The sequence below is a fragment of the Chiloscyllium plagiosum genome, chromosome 10, assembly GCF_004010195.1.
Source record: "Chiloscyllium plagiosum isolate BGI_BamShark_2017 chromosome 10, ASM401019v2, whole genome shotgun sequence".
Taxonomy (NCBI): domain Eukaryota; kingdom Metazoa; phylum Chordata; class Chondrichthyes; order Orectolobiformes; family Hemiscylliidae; genus Chiloscyllium; species Chiloscyllium plagiosum.
This window is the reverse complement of record NC_057719.1, coordinates 91,077,018-91,099,525: the sequence shown is the minus strand read 5'-3', so window position 1 is coordinate 91,099,525 and position 22,508 is coordinate 91,077,018. Positions and strand designations below refer to the sequence as shown.

The window sequence follows — 22,508 nt, the reverse complement described above, 5'->3', positions numbered from 1 at the left end:
CTGTCAGTTAGTGACCACAATTTGGTTATGTTTACTTTAGCAATGGAAAGGAATAGGTATATAATGCAGGGCAAGAGTTATTGCAGTGGGTGGGTGGGGGGAGGGCGCAATTATGGTGCAATTAGGCAAGATATCGGATGGGGAAGGAAACAGCAGAGGATGGGTACAATTGACTTGGAGCTTATTCAACGAACTGTTACTGTGTGTCCTTGATAAGTATAAACCTGTCAGGCAGGGAAGAAATGGTTGAGTGAGGGAGCCGTGCTTTACTAAAGAAGTTGAATCTCTTGTCAAGAGGAAGAAGAAGGCTTATGTTGGATGAAGTATGAAGGCTCAGTTAGGGTGCTTGAGTTAGCCAAGAAAGACCTAAAGAGAGAGCAAAGAAGAGCCAGGAGGGGATGTGAGAAGTTGTTGGCACATAGGATTAAGGAAAACCCTAAAGGTTTCTAGAAGTAAATCAGGATTAAAAGAATGACTAGTGAAAGATTAGGGCCAATCAATGATAGTGGGAAGTTGTGCATGGAGTCAGAGGAGATAGCACACTGGAAAAAAACAATTTTGTCAAGAGAATACTGAGATACTGGCTAATAGACTGGACAGGATTGAGGTTCACAAGGAGGTGGTGTTAACAATTCTGAAAAGTGTGAAAATAGCTAAGTCCCTTGGACCAGATGGGATTTACCCTAGCATTCTCTGGGAAAGCTGGGAGGAGATTGCAGAGCCTTTGCTTTGATCTTTATGTCGTCATTGTCTACAGGAATAGTGCCAGAAAACTGGAGGATAGCAAATATCCCCTTGTTCAAGAAGGGGAGCAGAGACTACTCTGGTAATTATAAACCAATGAGCCTTACTTGGGTTGTGGGTTAAGTGTTGGAAAGGTTATAAGCGATAAGATTTGTAATCATCTAGAGAGGGATAATTTGATTAAAGATAGTCAACATGGTTTTGTGAAGAGTAGATCATTCCTCACAAACCTTATTGAGTTCTTTGAGATGGAGACCAAACAAGTGAATGAGAGTAAAGCGGTTGATATGGGTTTCAGTAAGGTGTTTGATAAGGTTCCCCACTGTAGGCTATTGTACAAAATACGGAGTCATGGGATTGAGAGCGTTTTAGCAGTTTTGAGCAGAGGTTGGCTAGCTGAAAGAAGACAGAGGGTGGTGGTTAATGGGAAATGTTCATCCTGGAGTTCAGTTACTAGTGATGTACCGCAAGGATCTGTTTTGAGTCCACTGCTGTTTGTCATATTTATAAATGACCTGGATGAGGGTGTAGAAGGATGGGTTAGTAAATTTGCGGATGACACTAAGGTCGGTGGTGTTGTGGATAGTGCTGAAGGATGTTGCAGGTTACAGAGGGTCATGGATAAGCTGTAGAGCTGGGCTGAGAGGTGGTAAATGGAGTTTAATGTGGAAAAGTGTGAAGTGATTCACTTTGGAAGGTGCAACAGGAATACAGAGTACTGGGCTAATGGTAAGATTCTTAGTAGTGTAGGTGAGCATGTAGAGCTCGGTGTCCATGTACTGTACGTAGATCCCTGAAAGTTGCCACCCAGGTTGATAGGAAGGCAATAGGGTGTATTCGCTTTTATTGGCAGAGGGATTGAGTTTCGGAGCCACGAGGTCATATTGCAGTTGTACAAAACTCTGGTGCGACCACACTTGGAGTATTGTGTACAGTTCTGGTTACTGCATTTTAAGAAGGATGTGGAAGCTTTGGAAAGAGTTCAGAGGAGATTTACTAGGATGTTGCCTGGTATGGAGGGAATGTCTTATGAGGAAAGGCTGAGGAATTTGAGACTGTTTTCGTTAGAGAAGTGAGTTAATTGAGACATGTAATATGATCTGGGATTACATAAGGTGGACATTGAGAGCCTTTTTCCTCAGATGGTGAAGGTGAGCATGAGAGGACATAGCTTTAAATTGAGGGGTGATGGATATAAGACAGATCTCAGAGGTAGTTTCTTTATTCAGAGTGTAGTAGCGGCTTGGAATGCACTGTCTGCAACAGTCATAGACTCGCCAACCTTAAGAGCATTTAAATGGTCATTGGATAAACATATGGATGAAAATGGAATCGTGTTGGATAGATGGGCACCAGATTGGTTCCACGGGTCGGTGCAACATCGAGGGTTGAAGGGCCTGTACTGCGCTGTAATGTTCTATGTTCCCTGTGCATTTCGCTTTTCACTGACTCTATCGCTCAAGCTATAGAGTCAGTTCCCCCTCCCACCCCCAACAGTCCCTGAATCCCTGAACTCTCATGCACACACACAGCTGTCCATGGCTTAACTCTCCCATCTCTGCCAGTACAGTCTCCTATTTCCTGGCCCAGACACTATTTGAATTTCTTTTTCCTCCTCCTATCTATGACTTGCTGTTGGGAAGCTTCATTTCAATGTTAATGTTTGGAATGGAATAAATTTACCTTGATAACTTGATAGGAAAACTTGATTGTTTTTTAAATATGAGTTCTCTAGGAAATCTTTCACCTCTTAAAAATAAGGGTCAAGGCCGTTGCTTGTGCTCATGGACTCTTGTTGTATATATTGCATAAACCACTTGTACCAGTACATTATCTAAGCCATGTAGTGTTTGTGGAAGTTACATCCTGGCTGCAAGATGTTGATGCATGATCCCTGTTTTCAAAACCTTATGCTTATATATAACAGGGCAGAATAAATTGTTCTTTGGTAACAATTTTTGAGTATGGTTCTTGGTGATGTTTGAAATATTTAACAATAATTCTTTCAAATGGAGTTCAAGTAAAAGTCAACTGTATGTAAATAAATTGTCTCAAATTTTCATGATCTACGTTTTTTTTAAAGATAACTGCACCCAAGTCTGCAGTCGCACTGACCCATGCTACTGCTGGGGTTATACAGCATGATGAGCATAAGGAGACTGACCAACACAGAATGGAACATGCCACTGATGAAGTACAAAAACTCACATCTCCGGAAGAGAAATCAATGCCAGTTCTGGTACCGCATGACACATTGTGTAATGGCACTTCCAAAGCAGAACTTATGCTGGAATTAGATAAAGGGACAACACAAGAGAGAGAGACTGTTGTGACTGGCACAGTAGAAAGCAGTAATCAAGGGAATGTAATTGCAAAAACTAGTGTCAGGTCTGACCACAACAGAGATGACTCCCTCAATTCAGCTCAAGAAGTCAATAAATGTGAAGAAGATCATGTAATTTCTGGAGATGTAGCAAGTCAACTTGATGAAGAACAGTGCCCTTCAGGTAAAAATGAATCCATAAGTGACCAATTACATCCAGGCAATGGACACAGCTCAGTGGCACAACTAGAAACCTTGTCTTCTGTGCCAAACCAGGAAGGAAACAAATTTCCTGGTCCTCATTTGTCTAATATAACCCAGCCAGTAACATCAGGTGAAGTGGTCTCTGACAGAGAAAAAGATGCTTTACCTACTGTGGAGTATACAAAGCTTGTAATGGATGGACTGCAAGAGAAACTGCATGATGTAGAAGAAAATGGCTTTTATAAGTACATTGAGGATGAGGTGGGTGAGTTACAGTCGTCTTCAAATATTTCATACGAATGTGTAAAAGAATTGCTTCACACCGTTGTTTCTGAGCAAGAAGACCACGCAAATAGTGTGGCAAATTATGGGTCCGAGAAACATTACATTTCTGAGATGATGCAGCGAAAGATTCAAGAACAGAATAATCTTTCAGAGCCAAGTGAACTCAGAAATGGAGATCTGCTTCACATCTTGACAGTTGGTGACAATTCACTGCATCCCAGGAAGGGTGAAGCCAAACCATCTCCACTCCGGCAAAGTCGCATACCAATTCTCGCATCAGATGTAGAAGCAGGTTCTGAATCATCTGTTCCTGTCTCAGCTAAAGAGAAACTGCTCCAGAAGAAAGCTCATCAAATAGACCTGACCAGGCAATTAACTGAAAAGCGACAACATACCTTCAGAACATCCCTTCTAGGTGATCTGTCATCCACTTCAGAGAGATCCCTGGAGGAGAAAGTGTCTGTTCCATCAATGACTTTATCTGATGATGGAACTCATTCTGGACCTCCTCCAGTGAAAACTGAAATGGAACAACAATTGGGCAAACAGTTTGATGAAGACTGTCTAAGTAGTCTTCAATCTCGGCGGAGCAAAATCCCAAGACCTGTTTCATTGACCAATACTGAACAAATCCCCACATCAACCTCATCCCAATTTATCCCAAGACCACCTCCTGGGAAGCCACCAACCAGGCCAAGTGTGGAGGTCAGGTGAGTGCCCTGACTTCGTTACTTGCCTTGTTAGCTTCATTCCAACCTTAATGTTTAGGATGGAACAAATTTAGCTTGATGATAACTTTGAACCAAATCCTCTGTGATGTGAAGCAATGAAAGTTTTGAATTAATTACTTGAGTTTATCTTATAATAACTTCTGTGCATCCTACTGCATGGACATGATAATATAGATACACACACATTGACACATTTAGTTAATCATTAAATCAGAATCTAAACAAATGGCTGACTTACCAACTACCTGAAAATCAGAAGTTTACATTCATTCTCAATTAGTTCCATTATTCAGTGCTTTTCTCAGTGCCCTGCAGTTGAAAGTGAATGATTAGGCATTTATCCCTTAAAAATGGAAGTTTACTTACATTTATGTAGTCTTTTCATGATCTTAGAGTAGTCCAAAATACTTCATAGTCTGTGAAGAGCCCTTTTATTTGAAAGTTACTTACTGTTGTAAGGTAGAAAATATGATAGTCAAGACTCCCAAGCAATATGGTAATGACCGCTGAATTTGTTTTGAGTGCTGAGATGTTTGTGGCAAATTATGGCTCCAAATAAGGTTACATTTCTGAGACAAGGCTAAGAAAGATTCAGGAACAGAATAATCTTTCAGAACCAAGTGAATTCAGAAATGGAAATCTGCTTCACATTTTGATACCTGGTGACAATTCACTGTATCCCAGGATGGTTGAAATCAAACCATCTTATGGATAGACACGAGTGAGGTGCAGGAAGACTAGAGGTTGGCTAACATGGTGCCATTATTTAAGAAAAGTGGTAAGGAAAAGTCAGGGAGCTAGAGATTGGTGAGTCAGATGTCAGTGGAGGGGGATTCTGAGGGGCAGGATTTACACGTATTTGGAAAGGCAAGAGCTGATTAGGAGTGACCAGTGTCGCTTTGTGCATGAGAAATCATGTTTCACTAATTTGATTGAGTTTTTTGAAGAAGTGACAAAGAACATTGATGAAGGCAGAATGCTGGACATTATCTATATGAACTTTCGTAAGGCGTTCAACAAGGTTCGGTCGACTTGTTAGGTTAGATCACATGAAATACAGAGAGATCTAGCTATTTGGATACAAAATTAGATCGAAGGTGTTATGGACCAGGTGAGACCCCCCTCAAAATATTCTTAAGGTAGCCTAGACCCTAACTTCATATTTTAAAGGCAGATGTGAAGTGGATATTCCAGATGTGATGCAGCTGGTCAAGCCACTTGGTTTTAAGCAAAACAGACTTTATTTAAACACGACAGTTGAAAGACAAACAAAAGAAAACAGAATTTAGAATAATTTAACTGACCCAATACAGCAACATAAGTAAGGAACTTTTCCAAATCCTGCAACATCTCATAAACAGACCCCTTGGCAAAAGATAAATTCAAACGCAGGTTCTTGCAGGCCAACAAGATTTCGGAGAGAAAGTCAGCCAGGAATCATCTGCTAAAGCTTGGAACGTTTCTCTATACTGCAGAGCTTCTCTACTACAGCTAAACCAGCAGCTTCTTACTGTTACAACTAAACCAAACTAGAACAAAAACGTGAATGGGGGGAAACTGGCCACTCCCCTGCCATTTCAGCATCTCTTTATTTACAGCCTCTCTTGAGGAAAACTCAAGAACAAAATAACCTTTTTAAAGTGACAGCGTTGTTACACCTCCCCGGCACCTTAAAAACAATGAACCACCAATATACAAAGATGACTTCATTTAAAACCCCTTAGTCTTACTCTGTTAGTACACTACCAATACAGTTACACTGTATTGACTATAACCATGCAAGCATACTTCCTTCTATGCCCATCTGTTTACTCCTGCACCGCACGCCTCCATTTTTTCATTCACGTCTCGACAATGCATTGGCAATTATGTTTTCTCTTCCTGCCATTTGTATAATTTTAAAATTGATTGGCTGCAATGATAAGCTCCATCTAAACAGTCTGGAATTTTTGTCCTTGAATTTCTCCAAAATCTTCAATGGGTTATGGTAAGTATGTGATAATTGTCTCAGACACATTACTGGCAGCGTAATGTTGTAATGCCAACACCAATGTCTCCTTCTCAACTGTCAAATACCTCTGTTAATGAATTTTCAATTTCCTGGAGAAACATCTGATAGGTCTTTCTATCTCCTCGTCATCTATTTTAATAGTACAGCCGTGACATCTACATCCCTCGCATCGATAGCCATCTGGAAATACTTTGTATAATTAGGTGTGGCTAATACTGAGGCCACAGCTTTCAGGCTGTCTCATGCCTTCTGACAGTCTGCCGTCCACTGAAACTTCTTGGACCTCTTCAATAATTCAGTGATTGGAGCAGCTACACTGCCAAAGATCAGTTCAAATTTCTGATAAAATCCACTTAATCCCAGGAATGCTCTCTTCATTGATGGTATAGGAAACTCCCCAATAACTTTTGTTTACACGTTCCTTGGGGAGTGGCCCAATACAACGGCCCAGGAATTTTGACTTGGGCTTTGGCTAATTCACTCTTAGCCAGGTTTATCACCAAGCCTGCCTCCTGAAGTCGATCAAATAATTCTGATAAATTCTGCAAATATTCCTTCCATGTGTGACTAAAAAGCACCAGGTCATCGACGTATACCACACAGTTGGGTAATCCAGAAATTAGTTTATAGGTTAGTCTTTGAAATATGTCTGATGTATTTTTCATACCAAATGGCATGAGTTTAAATTGATACAGTCCATTCGGCGTTATAAGAGCCAAAATTGTCTTCGCTCCTTTGGATAAAAGGACTTGCCAGTACCCTCTGAGTAAGCCTACCTTACTTGTTGCTTGTCCCACCTTCCAAACGTGGAATCGGATCTGAATCAGACTTTGTAATTGCATTGACTTTGTGATAGTCCACACGTAACCATTGGTTACCATCTGTTTTTACCATCACTAATACTATGGGTGAGCTCACTGCAAGTCACTTTAATTATGCTGACTTGGAGCATTTTGAACCAGTGTCAACTTTCGAGGGTTAAGTTTATAAGGATGTTGCTTAATCAGAACAGCATTTCCTATATTTACATCATGCACAATTAGATTAATACTTTCCAGCTTATTCCCACATATTTCCCATGCAATAGCAATAACTTCTTCAAATCATTTCGATTTTCCTCTGATAGGTAACTCAATAATTTATCCCAATTTTTGAAAACTTTCTAATTGTCCAATTTAATTTGAGGAATATGTAATTCAGAATCGTCTGAATTTGGTTCTTCTCTCTGCTGTAACTAGTAACACATTTTCCTTTTGCTTTCCTTCCCTATCAAAATACGTGTTGAGTATATTCACATGAAACACTCTGATATTTCTTTCTGTCTGGAGTCCTTATCAAACAGTAAACCTCACTCCATTTCCATTTGATTTGATAAGGTCCACTCAACCTTACTTTTAACGATTCAGCTATCACTGGACGTTAACACTAACACTTTGTCTTCATTAGCAAAATAACGAGTTTTTGATTTCAATGTTTCATCATATATTGTGATATTTTTAAAAGTTGTCAAGCCAAAGCTCTACTTAACCATTCCCTAAAACGTGACACACAATCCAAATATGTGGTCTCTGAATTCCGACTCAACAATTTTTCCTTGATCAATTTTAGTGGTCCTCTCACTTCATGCCCAAAAACTAATTCAAATGGATTGAATTTGGTTGATTCATTTGGTGCATCACTCATGACAACAAATACAAATGGAATTCCTTTATTCCAATCATCTGGATAGTCTTGACTATAAGCACTTAACATTGTCTTTAATGTCTGATACCACCTTTCTGGTGCTCTGTGCAATTCTTGATGATATGAAGTGGGTTTGAATTGTTATTCCTAAGCCGTTCATAACTTCCTTGAATAATTTCGATGTAAAATTTGACCCTTGATCTGATTGTATCTCAGTGGGTAGTCCATATCTCGTGAAAAATTTGAGTAACTCTTGTACAGTCCTTTTAGCTGTGATATTGTGTAAAGGAATGGCCTCATGGAAATCCAGTGGACGCATCCATTATTGTTAACAAATACAGTTTTCTGTTTTTTGTCGTAGGTAGGGGTCCTATGCAATCAATTAAGACTCTTGTAAAAAAATTCCTCAAATGCAGGAATGGGTATTAAAGGTGTGGGTTTTATTACTGCTTGTGTTTTTCCACTTACCTGACATGTATGACATGTCTGACAAAACTCACTGACATCCTTGTGCAGTCCAGGCCAGTAAAAATGATTTTTTTTTATTTAACTTGAGCTTTTCTGACCCCTAAATGATCTCCTACTGGTAATTAATGTACTAGATGTGACGCCACCTTTCTGTAACCCACTGGTAATACAGCTTAATGAACTTCTGCCCAATTCTCATCTGCCTGAATATGTGATGGTCTCCATTTCCTGTTCAAAACTTCATTTTTAAGATAGTAGCATTCAGGGATAAACTCAGATTCTTCTTCTGTGTGTGCTTTTTGTTAGAATTGCTTCAGTTTTTCATCTTTCTGTTGTAACTCGGTTAATTTCTCTGAGCGGAGGAGAGAGTGAGGACTGCAGATGCTGGAGATCAGAGCCGAGAGTGTTGTGCTGCTTCAGCACCGGGGACCTTCTCAGCTGCCCCCCACCATGTCCCATTTATCTCTCATCCGCCCGGCCCACAAGCCTTATTCTTGATGAAGGGCTTATGCCCTAAACGTTGATTCTCCTGCTCTCAAATGCTGCCTGACTGGCAGCACCACACTCTCGACACTAATTTCTCTTAGCTAAAACTATCCACTTTGTCCTCCACCTGTTTCTGTTTTGTCACAACCATTTGATCAGACATGGTTTCTGATAATTCTACTTCAACTTTCTTATCTGTATTCCTTGATTTATCCTCCTGTTCCCAACTGGTGACTACGTGAGCTTGTTTACCACACAGTCAGGAAAAATCCCAGGATATACTTCCTATAATACCTCATTTGCCTGATTTTCCACTGGTTTTTCAATCACAGTAGGCAACACTCCTACCTGTGACCCAGTGATATTGTTAGCACGGACAAATTGTATTCCTGGAACCAAGAGTTCCTCCAGTAATCCTACCATGGCTTCACTTTTCACTGGACATTCTAACCTCACTGCATGACTGAGCACTTCTTGTCCCACCATGAATTGCATGTACAAGCACTTTTTCTGGCAATAGTCCTTCTGAGTTACATATCTCCTCCTCTCTTAGCATCAAAGATTGACATGATCCTGTGTGTCTTAATACTGTAACTTCTTTACCTGCTCCTCCTGACCAATGTGAGTAAACATTGCCATTGCGAGTAAATAGTTTAAGAAGATCCGGCACCACCTCCTTAACCAACTTCTGACCAGGTTGTACACTCTGGTGCAGCTTTTCAGCGTCCACTGTCCTTTCCTTTACCACTTCAACAAAATTCACTGGTTATCCTGTTTTCCTACATTTGTCTTCCCATTTGTCTTCCTACATTTGAACTTCAAGTGGCCTACTTCATTGTGAAAACACAGGAGCTTTTTAACTTGCCTTTCCCCTTCATGGGGTCCTCTTTACCATGTGGTAAGTTATCATTCAGACCTTCACCAAGATCTACTTTTCCTTTACCACGTGAGTATTTCTCCTTCCCCAATTTTTATCCCTCACAGATTGATGTTGGAAGCCAAACTTTGATTTATAAACCAACTCATAATCATCAGCCATTTCAGCTGCTAATCTTGCCATTTTAACTCTCTGCTCTTCCACATGAGTTCTCACTATTTCATGAAGTAAATTTTTGAACTTCTCCAAAATAATCGTCTTTCTCAGAGCGCCATATGTTTGATTTTGTTTTAATGCCCTTATTCACCTATCAAAATTGCTTTGTTTGATCCTTTCAAACTTGACCTGGGTCCCTCCTCAGATGCTTGAAACATTGTCTGTAGGATTCCAGCACAAGTTCATATGCACTTAAGATGGCTTTCTTCAGCTCCTCGTACTGCCCAGATACCTCCTGTGATACTGATGCGCATACCTCAGTAGCTCTATCTACTAGCTTTGTTGAGATCAACAAAACCCATGTGGTCACTCGCCACGTGCTTGGATATATTTAAACATATCCCCACCAGGCCTTCAGCTATGATGGGTTTGCTCATCCTCACTATCCTCACTAAGTCTCCCTCTTACCCTCACCTTCATCCTTTTAAGCCAACTTTCCTATGTGCCAATTTCTGAAGTTCAAACTCTCTCTTTTTCTTCCTTTCCTCTCTTTATCCCTTTCTTCTGCTAGAGCCTTCCTCTCCTTTTTCTTTATTGTTCTACTCAAGCCATTCTGTCCTTTTTCTTTTTCTTTTTGTTCTACTAGGGCGATTTGTTCTTTTTCTCTTCCCTCTGCTTTTAAAGGTAATTCAAACTGTTTCATTTCCATCTCATTTCAAGCAGCTTCATTGGCAATTGAATTCTAGCCTTTTCCAAAGATTCCAATGGCAGTTCCAACAGATTTAAATGCTGAGCAAATGCTGTAATTACTTCCCCTTTTCTCCCAAATGAAGGCAACCTCCCCTCCAACTTGTCTGCCAATTTCAAGAGCTTTGCCTTGCTCACGTTTTTGTAAAACCCCAGAGTCACTTCATCCAGCCCAAGAAGACTCTTTGTGACTGAAAGAGCCATTACTTCAAGCATTGCTTAAACCAGCTGAAATAATCACTCGGAACGAAAGACCTACCACTCACTGCCTTGGAGTTCAACAACCCTGAATCCAAACTGGAATTATTAAATCAGCAAAATGCAGAACCTCTCATTTAGCTGAATTAAACTCCATCTGCCACTTCTCTGCCCATTGGCCCAGCTGGTCAAGATCCTGTGTAATCTGAGATAAACCTCTTCGCTGTCCACTACACCTCCAATTTTGGTGTCATCTGCAAACTTACTAACTGTACCTCTTATGCTCGCATCCAAATCATTTATGTAAATGACAAAAAGTAGAGGGCCCAGCACCAATCCTTGTGGCACTCCACTGGTCACAGGCCTCCAGTCTGATTGTTTGAACTGTGTCGTTAGTCCTTGCCTTTCCAAATACATGTATATCCTGTCCCTCCGGATTCCCTCCAACAACTTGCCCACCACCGAGGTCAGGCTCACCAGTCTATAGTTCCCTGGCTAGTCCTTACTGCCCTTCTTAAACAGTGGCACCACGTTAACCAACCTCCAGTCTTCCGGCACCTCACCTGTGACTATCGATGATACAAATATCTCAGCAAGAGGCCCAGAAATCATTTCTCTAGCTTCTCACAGAGTTCTCGGGTACACTTGATCAGGTCCTGGGGATTTATCCACCTTTAACCGTTTCAAGACATGCAACACTTCATCCTCTGTAATCTGGACATTTTGCAAGATGTCACCATCTATTTCCCTACAGTCTATGTTTTCTATATCCTTTTCCACAGCAAATACTGATGCAAATTACTTTGTTTAGTTTAGTATCTCTCCCATTTTCTGTGGCTCCAACAAAGACCGCCTTGCTGATCTTTGAGGGGCCCTATTTTCTCCCTAGTTACCCTTTTGTCCTTAACGTATTTGCAAAAGCCCTTTGGATTCTCTTTAATTCTATTTGCCAAAGCTATCTCATGTCCCCATTTCGCCCACCTGCTTTCCCTCTTGAGTATACTCCTACTGCCTTTATACTCTTCTAAGGATTCACTCGATCGATCCTGTCTATACCTTACATATGCTTCCTTCTTTTTCTTAACCAAACCCTCAATTTCTTTAGTCATCCAGCATTCCCTATACATACCAGCCTTTCCTTTCATCCTGACAAGAATATACTTTCTCTGGATTCTCATTATCTCATTTCTGAAGGCTTCCCAATTTCCAGCCATCCCTTTACCTGCGAACATCTGCTCCCAATCATCTTTTGAAAGTTATTGCCTAATACTCCAATTTAGAACTTCAACTTTTAGATCTCGTCTATCCTTTTCCATCACTATTTTAAATCTAATAGGATTATGGTCGCTGGCCCCAAAGTGCTCCCCCACTGACACCTCCGTCACCTGCCCTGCCTTATTTTCCAAGAGTAGGTCAAGCTTTGCACCTTCTCTAGTAGGTACATCCACATATGGAATCAGAAAATTGTCTTGTGCACACTTAACAAATTCCCTTCCATCTAAACCCTTAACACTATGGCAGTCCCAGTCTATGTTTGGAAAGTTAAAATCCCCGACCATAATCACCCTATTATTCTTACAGATACCTGAGATCTCCTTACACATTTTGTTTCTCAATTTCCCTCTGTCTATAATACAATCCCAATAAGGTGATCATCCCTTTCTTATTTCTCAGTTCCACCCAAATAAATTCCCTGGATATATCCTCCCTCAGCATAGCTGTAATGCTATCCCTTGTCAAAAACGCCACTCCCCCTCCTTCCTTGCCTCCCTTTCTATCCTTCCTGTAGCATTTGCATCCTGGACCATTAAGCTGCCAGTCCTGCCCATCCCTGAGCCATGTTTCTGTAATTGCTATGATATCCCAGTCCCATGTCCTTTACCATGCCCTGAGTTCATCTGCCTTCCCTGTTAGGCCCCTTGCATTGAAATAAATGCAGTTTAATTTATTAGTCCTACCTTGTCCCTGTCCCTGCCAGTATATTAGTCCCGATCCAATTTAGGTGCAATCTGTCCTTATACAGATCACTTCTACCCTGAAAGAGATTCCAGTGATACAAAAATGTGAATCCTTCTTCCATACACCAGCACCTCAGCCATGCATTCATCTACTGTATCCTTTTATTCCTGCCCTCACTAGCTCGTAGCACTGGGAGCAATTTGGATATTACTACTCTAGAGGACCTCCTTTTTAAGTTCCTGCCTAACTCTCTCTAATCACCCTTCAGACTCTCAACCTTTACCCTTCCTATGTCGTTGGTTCCAATGTGGACAATGACCTCTTGCTGGCCCCTCTCCACCGTGAGAACATTCTGCACCCTCTCTGAGACATCCTTGATCCTGGCATCAGGGAAGCAGCACACCATTCTGATTTTTTGCTGCTGGCCACAGAAACGTCTGCCTATACCTCGGACTAGAGAATCCCCTAACGCAGTTGGTTTGTTCCAATTTCTATAGCATTCCATAAACAGACCACATGGTGAAAGGGAAATTCAAACACAGGTGCTTACAGTGAGGAGAGATTTCAGAGAGAAAGTCAGCCAGGAACCATCTGACGAAGTTTGGAACCATTCTCTGCACTGCAGCAGCTTCTCTACTACAGCTAAACTAGCAGCTTCTTACTGTTACAACTAAACCAAACTAGAAAAAACGTGAACGGGGGATCTGGCCACTCCTCTGCCATTGTAAAGTAGACATTTTGACACCTCTCTTGAGAGAAAAAAAATCCAAGCATAAATAACCTTTTAAAAGTGACTGCATTGTCACTAAAGTAGGAAAGTGGAGGTGGAGGATTGCTTTTCAGACTGGGTGCCAATGACCAGTGGTTTGCTGTAATGATCAGTGCTAGGTCCACTCCTTTTTGTCATTTATGTAAATGATTTTGATGTGAATATAGAAGGTATGATTAGTAAGTTTGCAGATGACGCCAAAGTTGGTGGTGTAGTGACAGCGAAGAAGATTACCTCAGACTACAATGAGGTATGGATCAAGGAGTGGCAGATGGAGTTTAATTTAGATAAATGTGAGGTGCTGTGTTTTGGTAGGGCACATTAGGATAGGACATAAACACCTTAATGGTAAGGTCCTGGGGAGTGTTGCTGACAAAGAGACCTATGGGTGCAGGTTCATTGTTCCTTGAAAGTGGAGTCCCTGATAAGCAGGGTGATTAAGAAGGTACTTGGCTCTGGCCCAAAACGTCAATTCTCCTGCTTCTCGATGCTACCTGACCTGCTGTGCTTTTCCAGCAACACACTCTTGACTTGGTAAACTTGCATTTGTTAGTCAGCGCATTGAGTATAGAAGTTGGGATGTCAAGTTGTGGCTGTGTAGGATATTGGTTCGGACACCTTTGGAATACTGCGTTCAGATCTCCCTGCTATAAGAAGGAAACTTAAAAGGGTTCAGAAATGATCTGCAAGGATGTTGCCAGGGTTGGAGAGTTCGAGGTATAGGGAGAGGCTGAATAGACTGGGACTATCTTACCTGAACTGTCAGAGGCTGAGAAATGACTTTATAGAAGTTTATAAAATCATGGAGTAAATGGAGAATAGGAGTATCCAGAATAGGAAAGTCCAAAAGTTCGAAGCAGTGCTTCTTCAGGTGGTTGAGGAGCAGAATCATAATACACAGAATTTATTGCAACAGGATTGCAATGTCATGGAATATAATATTAAACAAATTTAGCTTAAATCTTTCATCTTTTGAAATGATCATGTTAGTTTCCGTTCCTTCGTATGTAAATCCCAGAACTTGAAAAAGTTGCATTCTCAAGATAGCTTTAACAATAGGTGCCATCTCAGCTCAGATAATGCATTGAAGGTGTGAGGTTAAAGTCTGTATGTGTTCCAATGTTAGGTCAGACTGATTCAATTTGTAAAGTGGAATTTACAGCATCTTGGATTTATGCAGTTTTTGAGCAAACTAAAATGTAATTCTGCAAGTACAAATTCACCCCACCAACTTGTTTGTATGCGTGTGCAGGCGAGACGAGAGTGTGCGTGTGGGGGTGTGTGTCTGTGTGTGAGAGAGAGAATGTGTGTGTGTGTAAAAAATGGGTATAAGTCTGTGAGAGGGTGCTTGTGTGAGCGTATGAGAGAGAGCTTGTGTGTGAGAGAGGTTCTGTGTTTGTTTGCGTGTGAAAGAGTGTATAGTGCAGTGGGGTCATCTGTAGTGTGACATGAACCCAGGGACCCCGTTGAGGCCATCCCCGTGGGTACCGAACTTAGCTACCAACCTTTAGTCGGTCACTTAACGTTGCTGCCTGTCCCGAAGTTTGCCTTGGAGGATGGTCACCCGAAGGTCTGAGCCTGAATGTCTCTGAATCATTGAAGTATTCCCTGACTGGGAGGGAACACTCCTGGCTGGTGATTGTTATATGAATAAGAGAAGGGTTTAGAGGGATGTGAGCCTCGTACTGGTAAATGCGACTAGATTAATTAATGTTATCTAGTTGGCAAGGACCAAAGAGTCTGTCTCCATGCATTATGAATCTGACTCTGAGTGTTTTGATTGGGAGATGAACAACCGTCAGGAAAACAAAACTGATGAGAACTCTGTTGACCAATTTTTAATCCTAGAGTAACAAATTTCAGGGCCAAACTCCATCCTCACTTCAGGTAGAAAGCAATTCCTGAGTCTAATGGCTCATCTTAAAGATGGCATCTGAGTGCTGTACTTGCAATCTCTGCTGTGGGAAGAAAGCTGTCCACAATCAATAATATAACAAATTTATAAGTGTACTTGAAACATCTTTTGTGCTCCATGAATTGCACTCTAATATATATTTTCCACTTTATTTTTTTCAGGTTACGACGATACAGAGTAGTTGGAAGTGGTAGCTCTGATTCTGACCTGCTAACGCACCTGGCTCAAATCTTACAAAATGGATCGCAAAAGACTAGGAGCTCCCCACAGTCCAAAAGTCCACAGTCACCCCGTAGCCCCAAAACTCCACCAAAAAGCCCAGTGATCCCCCGTCGAAGCCCTAGCGCATCACCACGGAGCACATCATTGCCACGCACTGCCAGTTCCTCCCCTTCACGTGGACGCCCATATACAGACCAGAGGAGCTCTTCGCCACACTTTGCCAGGAGTCGCTCCCCTCCCAGTTACTCTGGGTCCTCGCCCTCCCGAAGAAGTTTCCTGCAGGACCACGGCTGTGGTAAACAGGGCAAAAATAGCTTGAAGGGACCTGGCAGTCCTCATCATTTGTGTCAAAGCAAATCCACAAAAGGAAAATGCTCAGGCAGAGATGGCAAAGTGTCCAGTAAACTCAGCAGATAGTAACAATTTGTGCAAGTATCTCTTTCCCCTTCTTCACCTCCTTGTTGCATGTTATTTAGTCTTTACTAAAAGAAAATCTGCTGTTATCTTTCCTTTACTGGACAGTAGCTTAAATGCCATTTTGGATCCAAGTGTTGGACAGGTGCTGCTTTGTATAAACTAGGAAAGCTATCAGTAAAACTAAAATTGATTGATAGCACAGTACACTTACGGTCATACGCTGTGCAAGAGTGCTGCTAGGTTTTTTTTTGGCTTCTGCTGCCTTGAGCTATTTGAGTAGGAAATACTAGTCTAATACTTCCACCTTTTTCAATGTATACACCGTTCTCCAAAATTTATGACTTGACTTGTTCTTGTGCCATTTTAGATCTCAGAAGTTCATAAATAGAAGAAAGGCTGCTGTAGCATTTTCGGACACCAAAATTAATATAATATTTTTGCCATCTTTTTACACATTTGTCAACTGTGTTTTTTTTTTAATGTACAGTGTGTCCAGATATAAATAAAATCTAATTTAATTAACTAATTGATTCAGAGTTCATAGAGAGTAGTTGAACTCAAAATAGTTGAAGGACTGGAGCGTGTGTGTCTGTTGCAGAGAATTGACAACTGATACTGGTAGGTTAGTTTTCCTAGATTTGCATTGCCCTATGGAATCAGAAGGCAAAATCTTTAATTACCTCCTTTAAAAGGGTGTAAGATGCTAATACTTTGAAAACAGGCATGAAATGAGTGAGAGGTTGGAGGGGAATAAAGAAGCCTCAATTGTTTTCTTCCACTCTTTCCCTAAAGTTTAAATGAAATTGTGACTTGGTCCAGTCCCAATAAAATACACTGACTTGGTCTTCCCAAAGTTGGGACCCCAAGTGCGGCTGTGAGCTGAAATATTGAAACCGCGATCTCTGAGGCAGCAGGTGGAAATCTGACGGAGTTAGGATAGCTCTATCTTGCTGTAATCGACCCCACTCTCTCACAACAATATTCAAACCACAAAATGAGGCCACAGGAAAAAGTTTGGGAAGAACTGCAATACATAGCAGTCCATAGCTGTGGACGTCTTTTCGTAATAATAAGGAAAGCTCTCCTTTAAATGTTTACTAACTATAATCCTTGCAACCACTGTGATAACAGACATCATCCAAATAAGTAATCACCAAAAGAAGAGAAAAATCAATGAGTAATTGATTTTGGAGTGATAGTTCCTAAAGAAAATAAAGATTTATATTACTTCCTACACATATCATTATGTGTAAACTATTACCGATCAGCATTTGATTGCCATGTGCCTGACTAAAAATATTAATGTATTTTATCTATGTATTATTTTGCTGCCAAGGCAAGAAACTCTGAGTTAAGTAAGTGGGAGTTTCCTACAAGACACATTTGTCACTTGAAGCCTGATTATTAAATGGAAATCACATCAGCTATCACTTTTTTTCAAGCTTTCCTTGGGTGGGTAAATTATTTAATGTGTGTAATATTTTCCAACTGTAATGTAACATGCTGGGTAATTTATAACCTTTCAACAACTGTTTTGAATGCTTAAAGAAATTGAAGTCCTGTTTTATGGTTTGTATATTATTGTATTATAGATGCTATTGATAACTGCATGTCGTACAGTATATGTATGTATTTATTGTTTCCCTAAGGATTAGACTTTATTGGCTACAGGGTGTAAGATTGATTTTGCGTGCCTGAATGCTGTTGCTTTACATTTTCTTCCTGGCATGCAAAACCTTAATGTCAGGATTGGGGAAATACGCACTCCCGAATTGAACTTTAAAAAATGAAATGATTCTGAACCATTGTAAAGTGAGAAACCGAGTGTGCACGTCTATAACTGTACAGAGGTTTTAAATGTGAAAGATGTCAGGATTGGAAGTAGAACAAATTGGATTTTTTTTTCCTTTTGTAACTGTACTGTAAAGGCGACAAAGAAACACTCAAAAACAATGTTATCCAAATTGCTGTTTCTATTGATTGCCCAATAGTCATCTGACTCTTAAACATCCAGCATGCACTTTTTTAAAGCTGCGGATTTTGGGATTTTGCCCTAACAGTAAGTCTGTACCAGTTTCCTGTGTCTGCCTTGCACTGCATTAGATTTCTTCCCAAAATAAAGATTTTTAAAAGTTACTGTATTATTTAATAGTATAAGTGTTATCAAAACTGGGAATTTTAAGAATCTAGCTTTAACAAAGTGGAAAGAAATGGACTTGATCAAAACAGGGGGATTCTAGCAGCTTTAACTAAGTTTGGAGATGTTTATGCAAGGTCACAAAATAATGTCACTTCTGCTGAATTCCAATGGTTAGTGCAAAATCATGCATATTTTCTGAAAGGGAATTACTGCACTTCTCAAACCTGTCAATTGAAGTGACTCTAGATTACTAATGCTCATATTAGCTGAATATTATTCTAATCTCTGCTCATGGTATAATATGTAAATTAGTATCAATGTAGTAAGTTCAAAAATGGGTCAGTAAAGCTTTATGCATGCATTAATTAAAAGTTAATCTAAAGTCATTTCGAACTTTGTATTTTATGTTAACAGTTGAGAAAGGGAAGGAGCGATTATAAAGTTGCTGACCTCTTCTAGCCTTATGGGGCTCACTTACAAATTGTGTGCACAGGAAGACTTATTGGCCATGACATTAGTAAACGGTTTCATTGAAGGTGCGAAAGGGTTTTTGCAAAAACTGCTTGCAGCCCGAAGTTCCTTTTTTAATTGCGATTCCTTCAGTTCTATTAGGCTTCTAGCTTAACTGCTTTTGGGATTATCTAGCATAATGCCCATTTTGTTTTAGAAATGAGACTGAAAAGTGGGCTCCATACACCTTGTCAAACCTCTTTCCCTGAAAGAGATTGTTCAAATATGTGCGATGTGGCTACATATGCAAAAAGCTTAGCTATGGTCAAATAACAAACAAGTTTCTCAACTCTGAAGCTAAAGAATAATTTGTAAACTGTTAAAGGTTCTATATAATGGTTCTACTTATTATTTGTGGTTAAATAGAATGAGATTTCCCATCCTAAATCACATCTAATTTGCATTGTTGCCTTTGGACAACTTGAAGGGGAAATAAAGGATTTAACACCTTTTATACTAACAATTTTGCTGGGCAAGAGGTTGTTTAATGGAGCCCACCTTAGAGTCAATACAAAAATTTACAAAAGCAGCAATGAGTATCAAATGGTCTGGCACATTTCAACTGTAGAGTACATTGAACAAAATGGCATACATTGTTTGAAGGTAGGGTGTACATAAAGTTGTAATTATTTAAGTTCTTTGATTTGTATCATATCAAAGCCTTGTACAGTGTTTTATGTTGTGTTCTAAAATTATTTTGTATTTTATTTTTATAAACCAGTAAAATAAAATATTCATTAAGCATGCCAACATATAAATATTTGTTGTCTTGTGTATTCCAATAAAAAACACTAATAAAAATTATTTGTCTTTTATTTGATCCCAATGATACAATTCATTCTTACTTCATCTACAGTTTTTTAGAAATTGAGTTAGCGTGCTTATTTAGTATGTTTCATCTTCCAAATAAATAAAATGATTTCAGGTACAAACTAAACATTTCTCTTAAGCTTAGTGACTAAACCTTTACTACAAATTGTAGTTGTCCACATGCCCCTTGATCATTATTCACAGTACAATGTAAGATATGGGGTAATTGATAGCTGACCAGAATTCTGAAACCTCTCATGTTCACTTTTCAGGAGTCAAATTATAAATGGATTGAATAGGATGCGTGTAAAGATGCTGTTTCTTCTGGTGAGGCAATTCAGGCAAAACATAAACTTAAGATTCAGGTCTAATCCTTTCAGCAGTGAAATCGGGAAGCACTTTCGACATGCAGGCTATTGGAAGTTTGGTGAAATGTTTCAAGACTGGGATTAATGGACATTTATTAGGTAAGAGTACGGGAGATGTGAATTCCTACCTTTAATCCAGATGTGGGTAAATGTGAGGCTGAATGGTCTACATCATTTACTATGCTCTCAGCTAGGTATGGGTTATATCAAAAACTGTTCCTATTTTAAATCTACTAATCTTGAACTGGAATAATATTTAAGAATACAATTATGGGAAAATTACTGTTTATTTAAAAAGAATAATGTGTATTTGCATAGCTCATTGTACAACCAGAGAATGTTACAAAGTGTTTTATAGCTAATGAAGTTCTTTTGAAGTGTAGTCACTGTTGTCATGTTGGAAATGTGAAAATTGTTTTGCACACAGCAACCTCCCACAAACAGCATTGCGATCAAAGCCAGTTTATCTGTTTTATTGATGTTAGTTGATGACTGAACAACGATGTGGCCACTAGGGGGAAATTCACCACTCTCCAAGAGTGTCCTAGATCTTTTACATTGAGCTGAGTGAGTTGGACAGGGCTCCGTTTAAGACCTTATCTGACAGGCAACTCCTCAGACAACTCCTCTTATTGCTGCATTGCAGTGTCAGATTTTCAAGTTTCTGAAGTGACTCAAATGTCAGCGTGCTACCACTCAGCTAATAGTAACCATGATGTGGAGGTGCCAGTGTTGGACTGGGGTGAACAAAGTCAGAGGTTACACAACACCAGATTATAGTCCAACAGGTTTTGTTGAGATCATGGGCTTTCGGAGAGCTGCTTCTCCATCAGACGATGCAGTTTCTTTGCACCCATGTGTGTTAGGATAAAGACTAAATTCAAGAAAATAGTAATGTAAATTTGAAAACCAGTCTGGACATTTATTTAAAAACTGAAAGAACTGTCAGAAACAAAACAGAAATTACTGGAAAAGCTCAGCAGGTCTGGCAGCATCTGTGAAGCAAGATCAGAGTTAATTTTTTGGGTCCAATGACCTTTCCTCAGAACTGTTTTGGAACTGAACAGCTGCTGCCAAACCTGCTAAGCCTCTGCAGCAATTTCTGGATATTTTATACCCATGACCTTTTAACGGTTCGTAAAGTCATTGTCAGTAATGTGATCTTTTAGTTCCATGTATTGTTTCAAAACATTCAGCTTAAGCCCGATTTCAATCCAGTATTAGTTCTCCATTCCCAAGAACCCCAATGATTACAGAGATAATCGTGAGAAATTATCAGCTGGATTTATTCAGACTTGGAAAACGTGCTAGTGCATCACAGTATGGATATAATCTCAGAAATAGTGGAATTGGATCGCCAAAACTTGTAACTGCTCTCTCACTATTGTGACATATTTACATTTCCTCATGTTCCCTCAAATATTTTTCTTGTTATAGCTTGAATAATTCAAAATTGACAAATATGTGATAATTCCAAGTTGCATGCTGGCAGTAGTTTGTGCATGGTTATTTATGGGGCTAGTTTTCTAACATGCTCCCATTGGATAAGCAATTTTAATAATTTACTCGTAGAAAAATAGAAACTAGGGCAGGAGTAGGCCATTCAGTCCATCATGCCTGTTTTGCTATTTATAGTGATCATGTCTGATCATCCAACTCAGTACCCTGTTCCCATAAAAAACATCAGATATTGTCAACTCAGGCTTTGGATCCCAAAACATAACTCAAACAAAAAATAGCGTATCTACATTCTTGTTTGACCTGTTTATACCTGTACAGCATTAATGCCAATCAAAAGTACAATAATTCAAATCCTAATTTATTCATTGTAACAATGATTAATGGGTTAAACTGTTTTGCATTCTCTGAAGCAGCCACAGCATTAAGTAAAAGAGAACAGGACATTTTTAGAGTATACTTAATGAAACACAATCCTTGTCCCCTCAAATTCAATGTTTGCTATTGTCTTTTAATTACTCTTTTCCCCTAAATCTGTCCATTGTCACAGGCGGTTTTAAGATGTTTCCTCAAGGTTTCCCGTGATCAGTACATCTGTATGTGAATGTGTGTAATTCTTAACCTTGAAGTGAGTGAGACTATTTTAAATAACGCATCCTTTTGTACCAAAAATGAAAGGTTAGCTTATTTATAATCTTGCTCTTGAAAATATGTCTGATTCTCTCTCGCTCTCTCTCCTCTCTCTGTCACACACACACATGCACAAAGATAATTACAGATAAGAACATAACCAGTACTAGTAAGAGTTGAATCACATTTAGTTTCTATTGGTTCCATGCAGGCCTGTTGTTTTGAGGTTCGAGATATCAAATTGATGGAGGTGAAGACTTTATGCAGATGTATCTCAGCAGCTACGATGGCTTCCACAATTGACCTGCTGGAGGTTCTTTTCTCACGTAGCTTGTAGATGGAATGAGGTAAGGGAGAAAGTAGTCCCTTGTTTCTCTTCTACAATACTGCAGATGTG

At 39.8% G+C, this 22,508-nt stretch overlaps 1 protein-coding gene across 2 annotated transcripts in view; it reads left to right on the top strand.

The window, feature by feature from the left end:
* Positions 1 to 19,634, top strand: part of LOC122553898 (tau-tubulin kinase 2-like) — a 308,413-nt gene extending 288,779 nt beyond the window's left edge. For both annotated transcript variants that reach the window (XM_043698390.1, XM_043698389.1), the window contains 2 exons: positions 2,828 to 4,266; positions 15,718 to 19,634. In XM_043698390.1, the coding sequence (XP_043554325.1) occupies positions 2,828 to 4,266; positions 15,718 to 16,195 (1,917 nt within the window). In that variant the 3' untranslated portion in view covers positions 16,196 to 19,634. The remainder of the gene's footprint in view (positions 1 to 2,827; positions 4,267 to 15,717) is intronic.
* Positions 19,635 to 22,508: the final 2,874 nt, after the last annotated feature.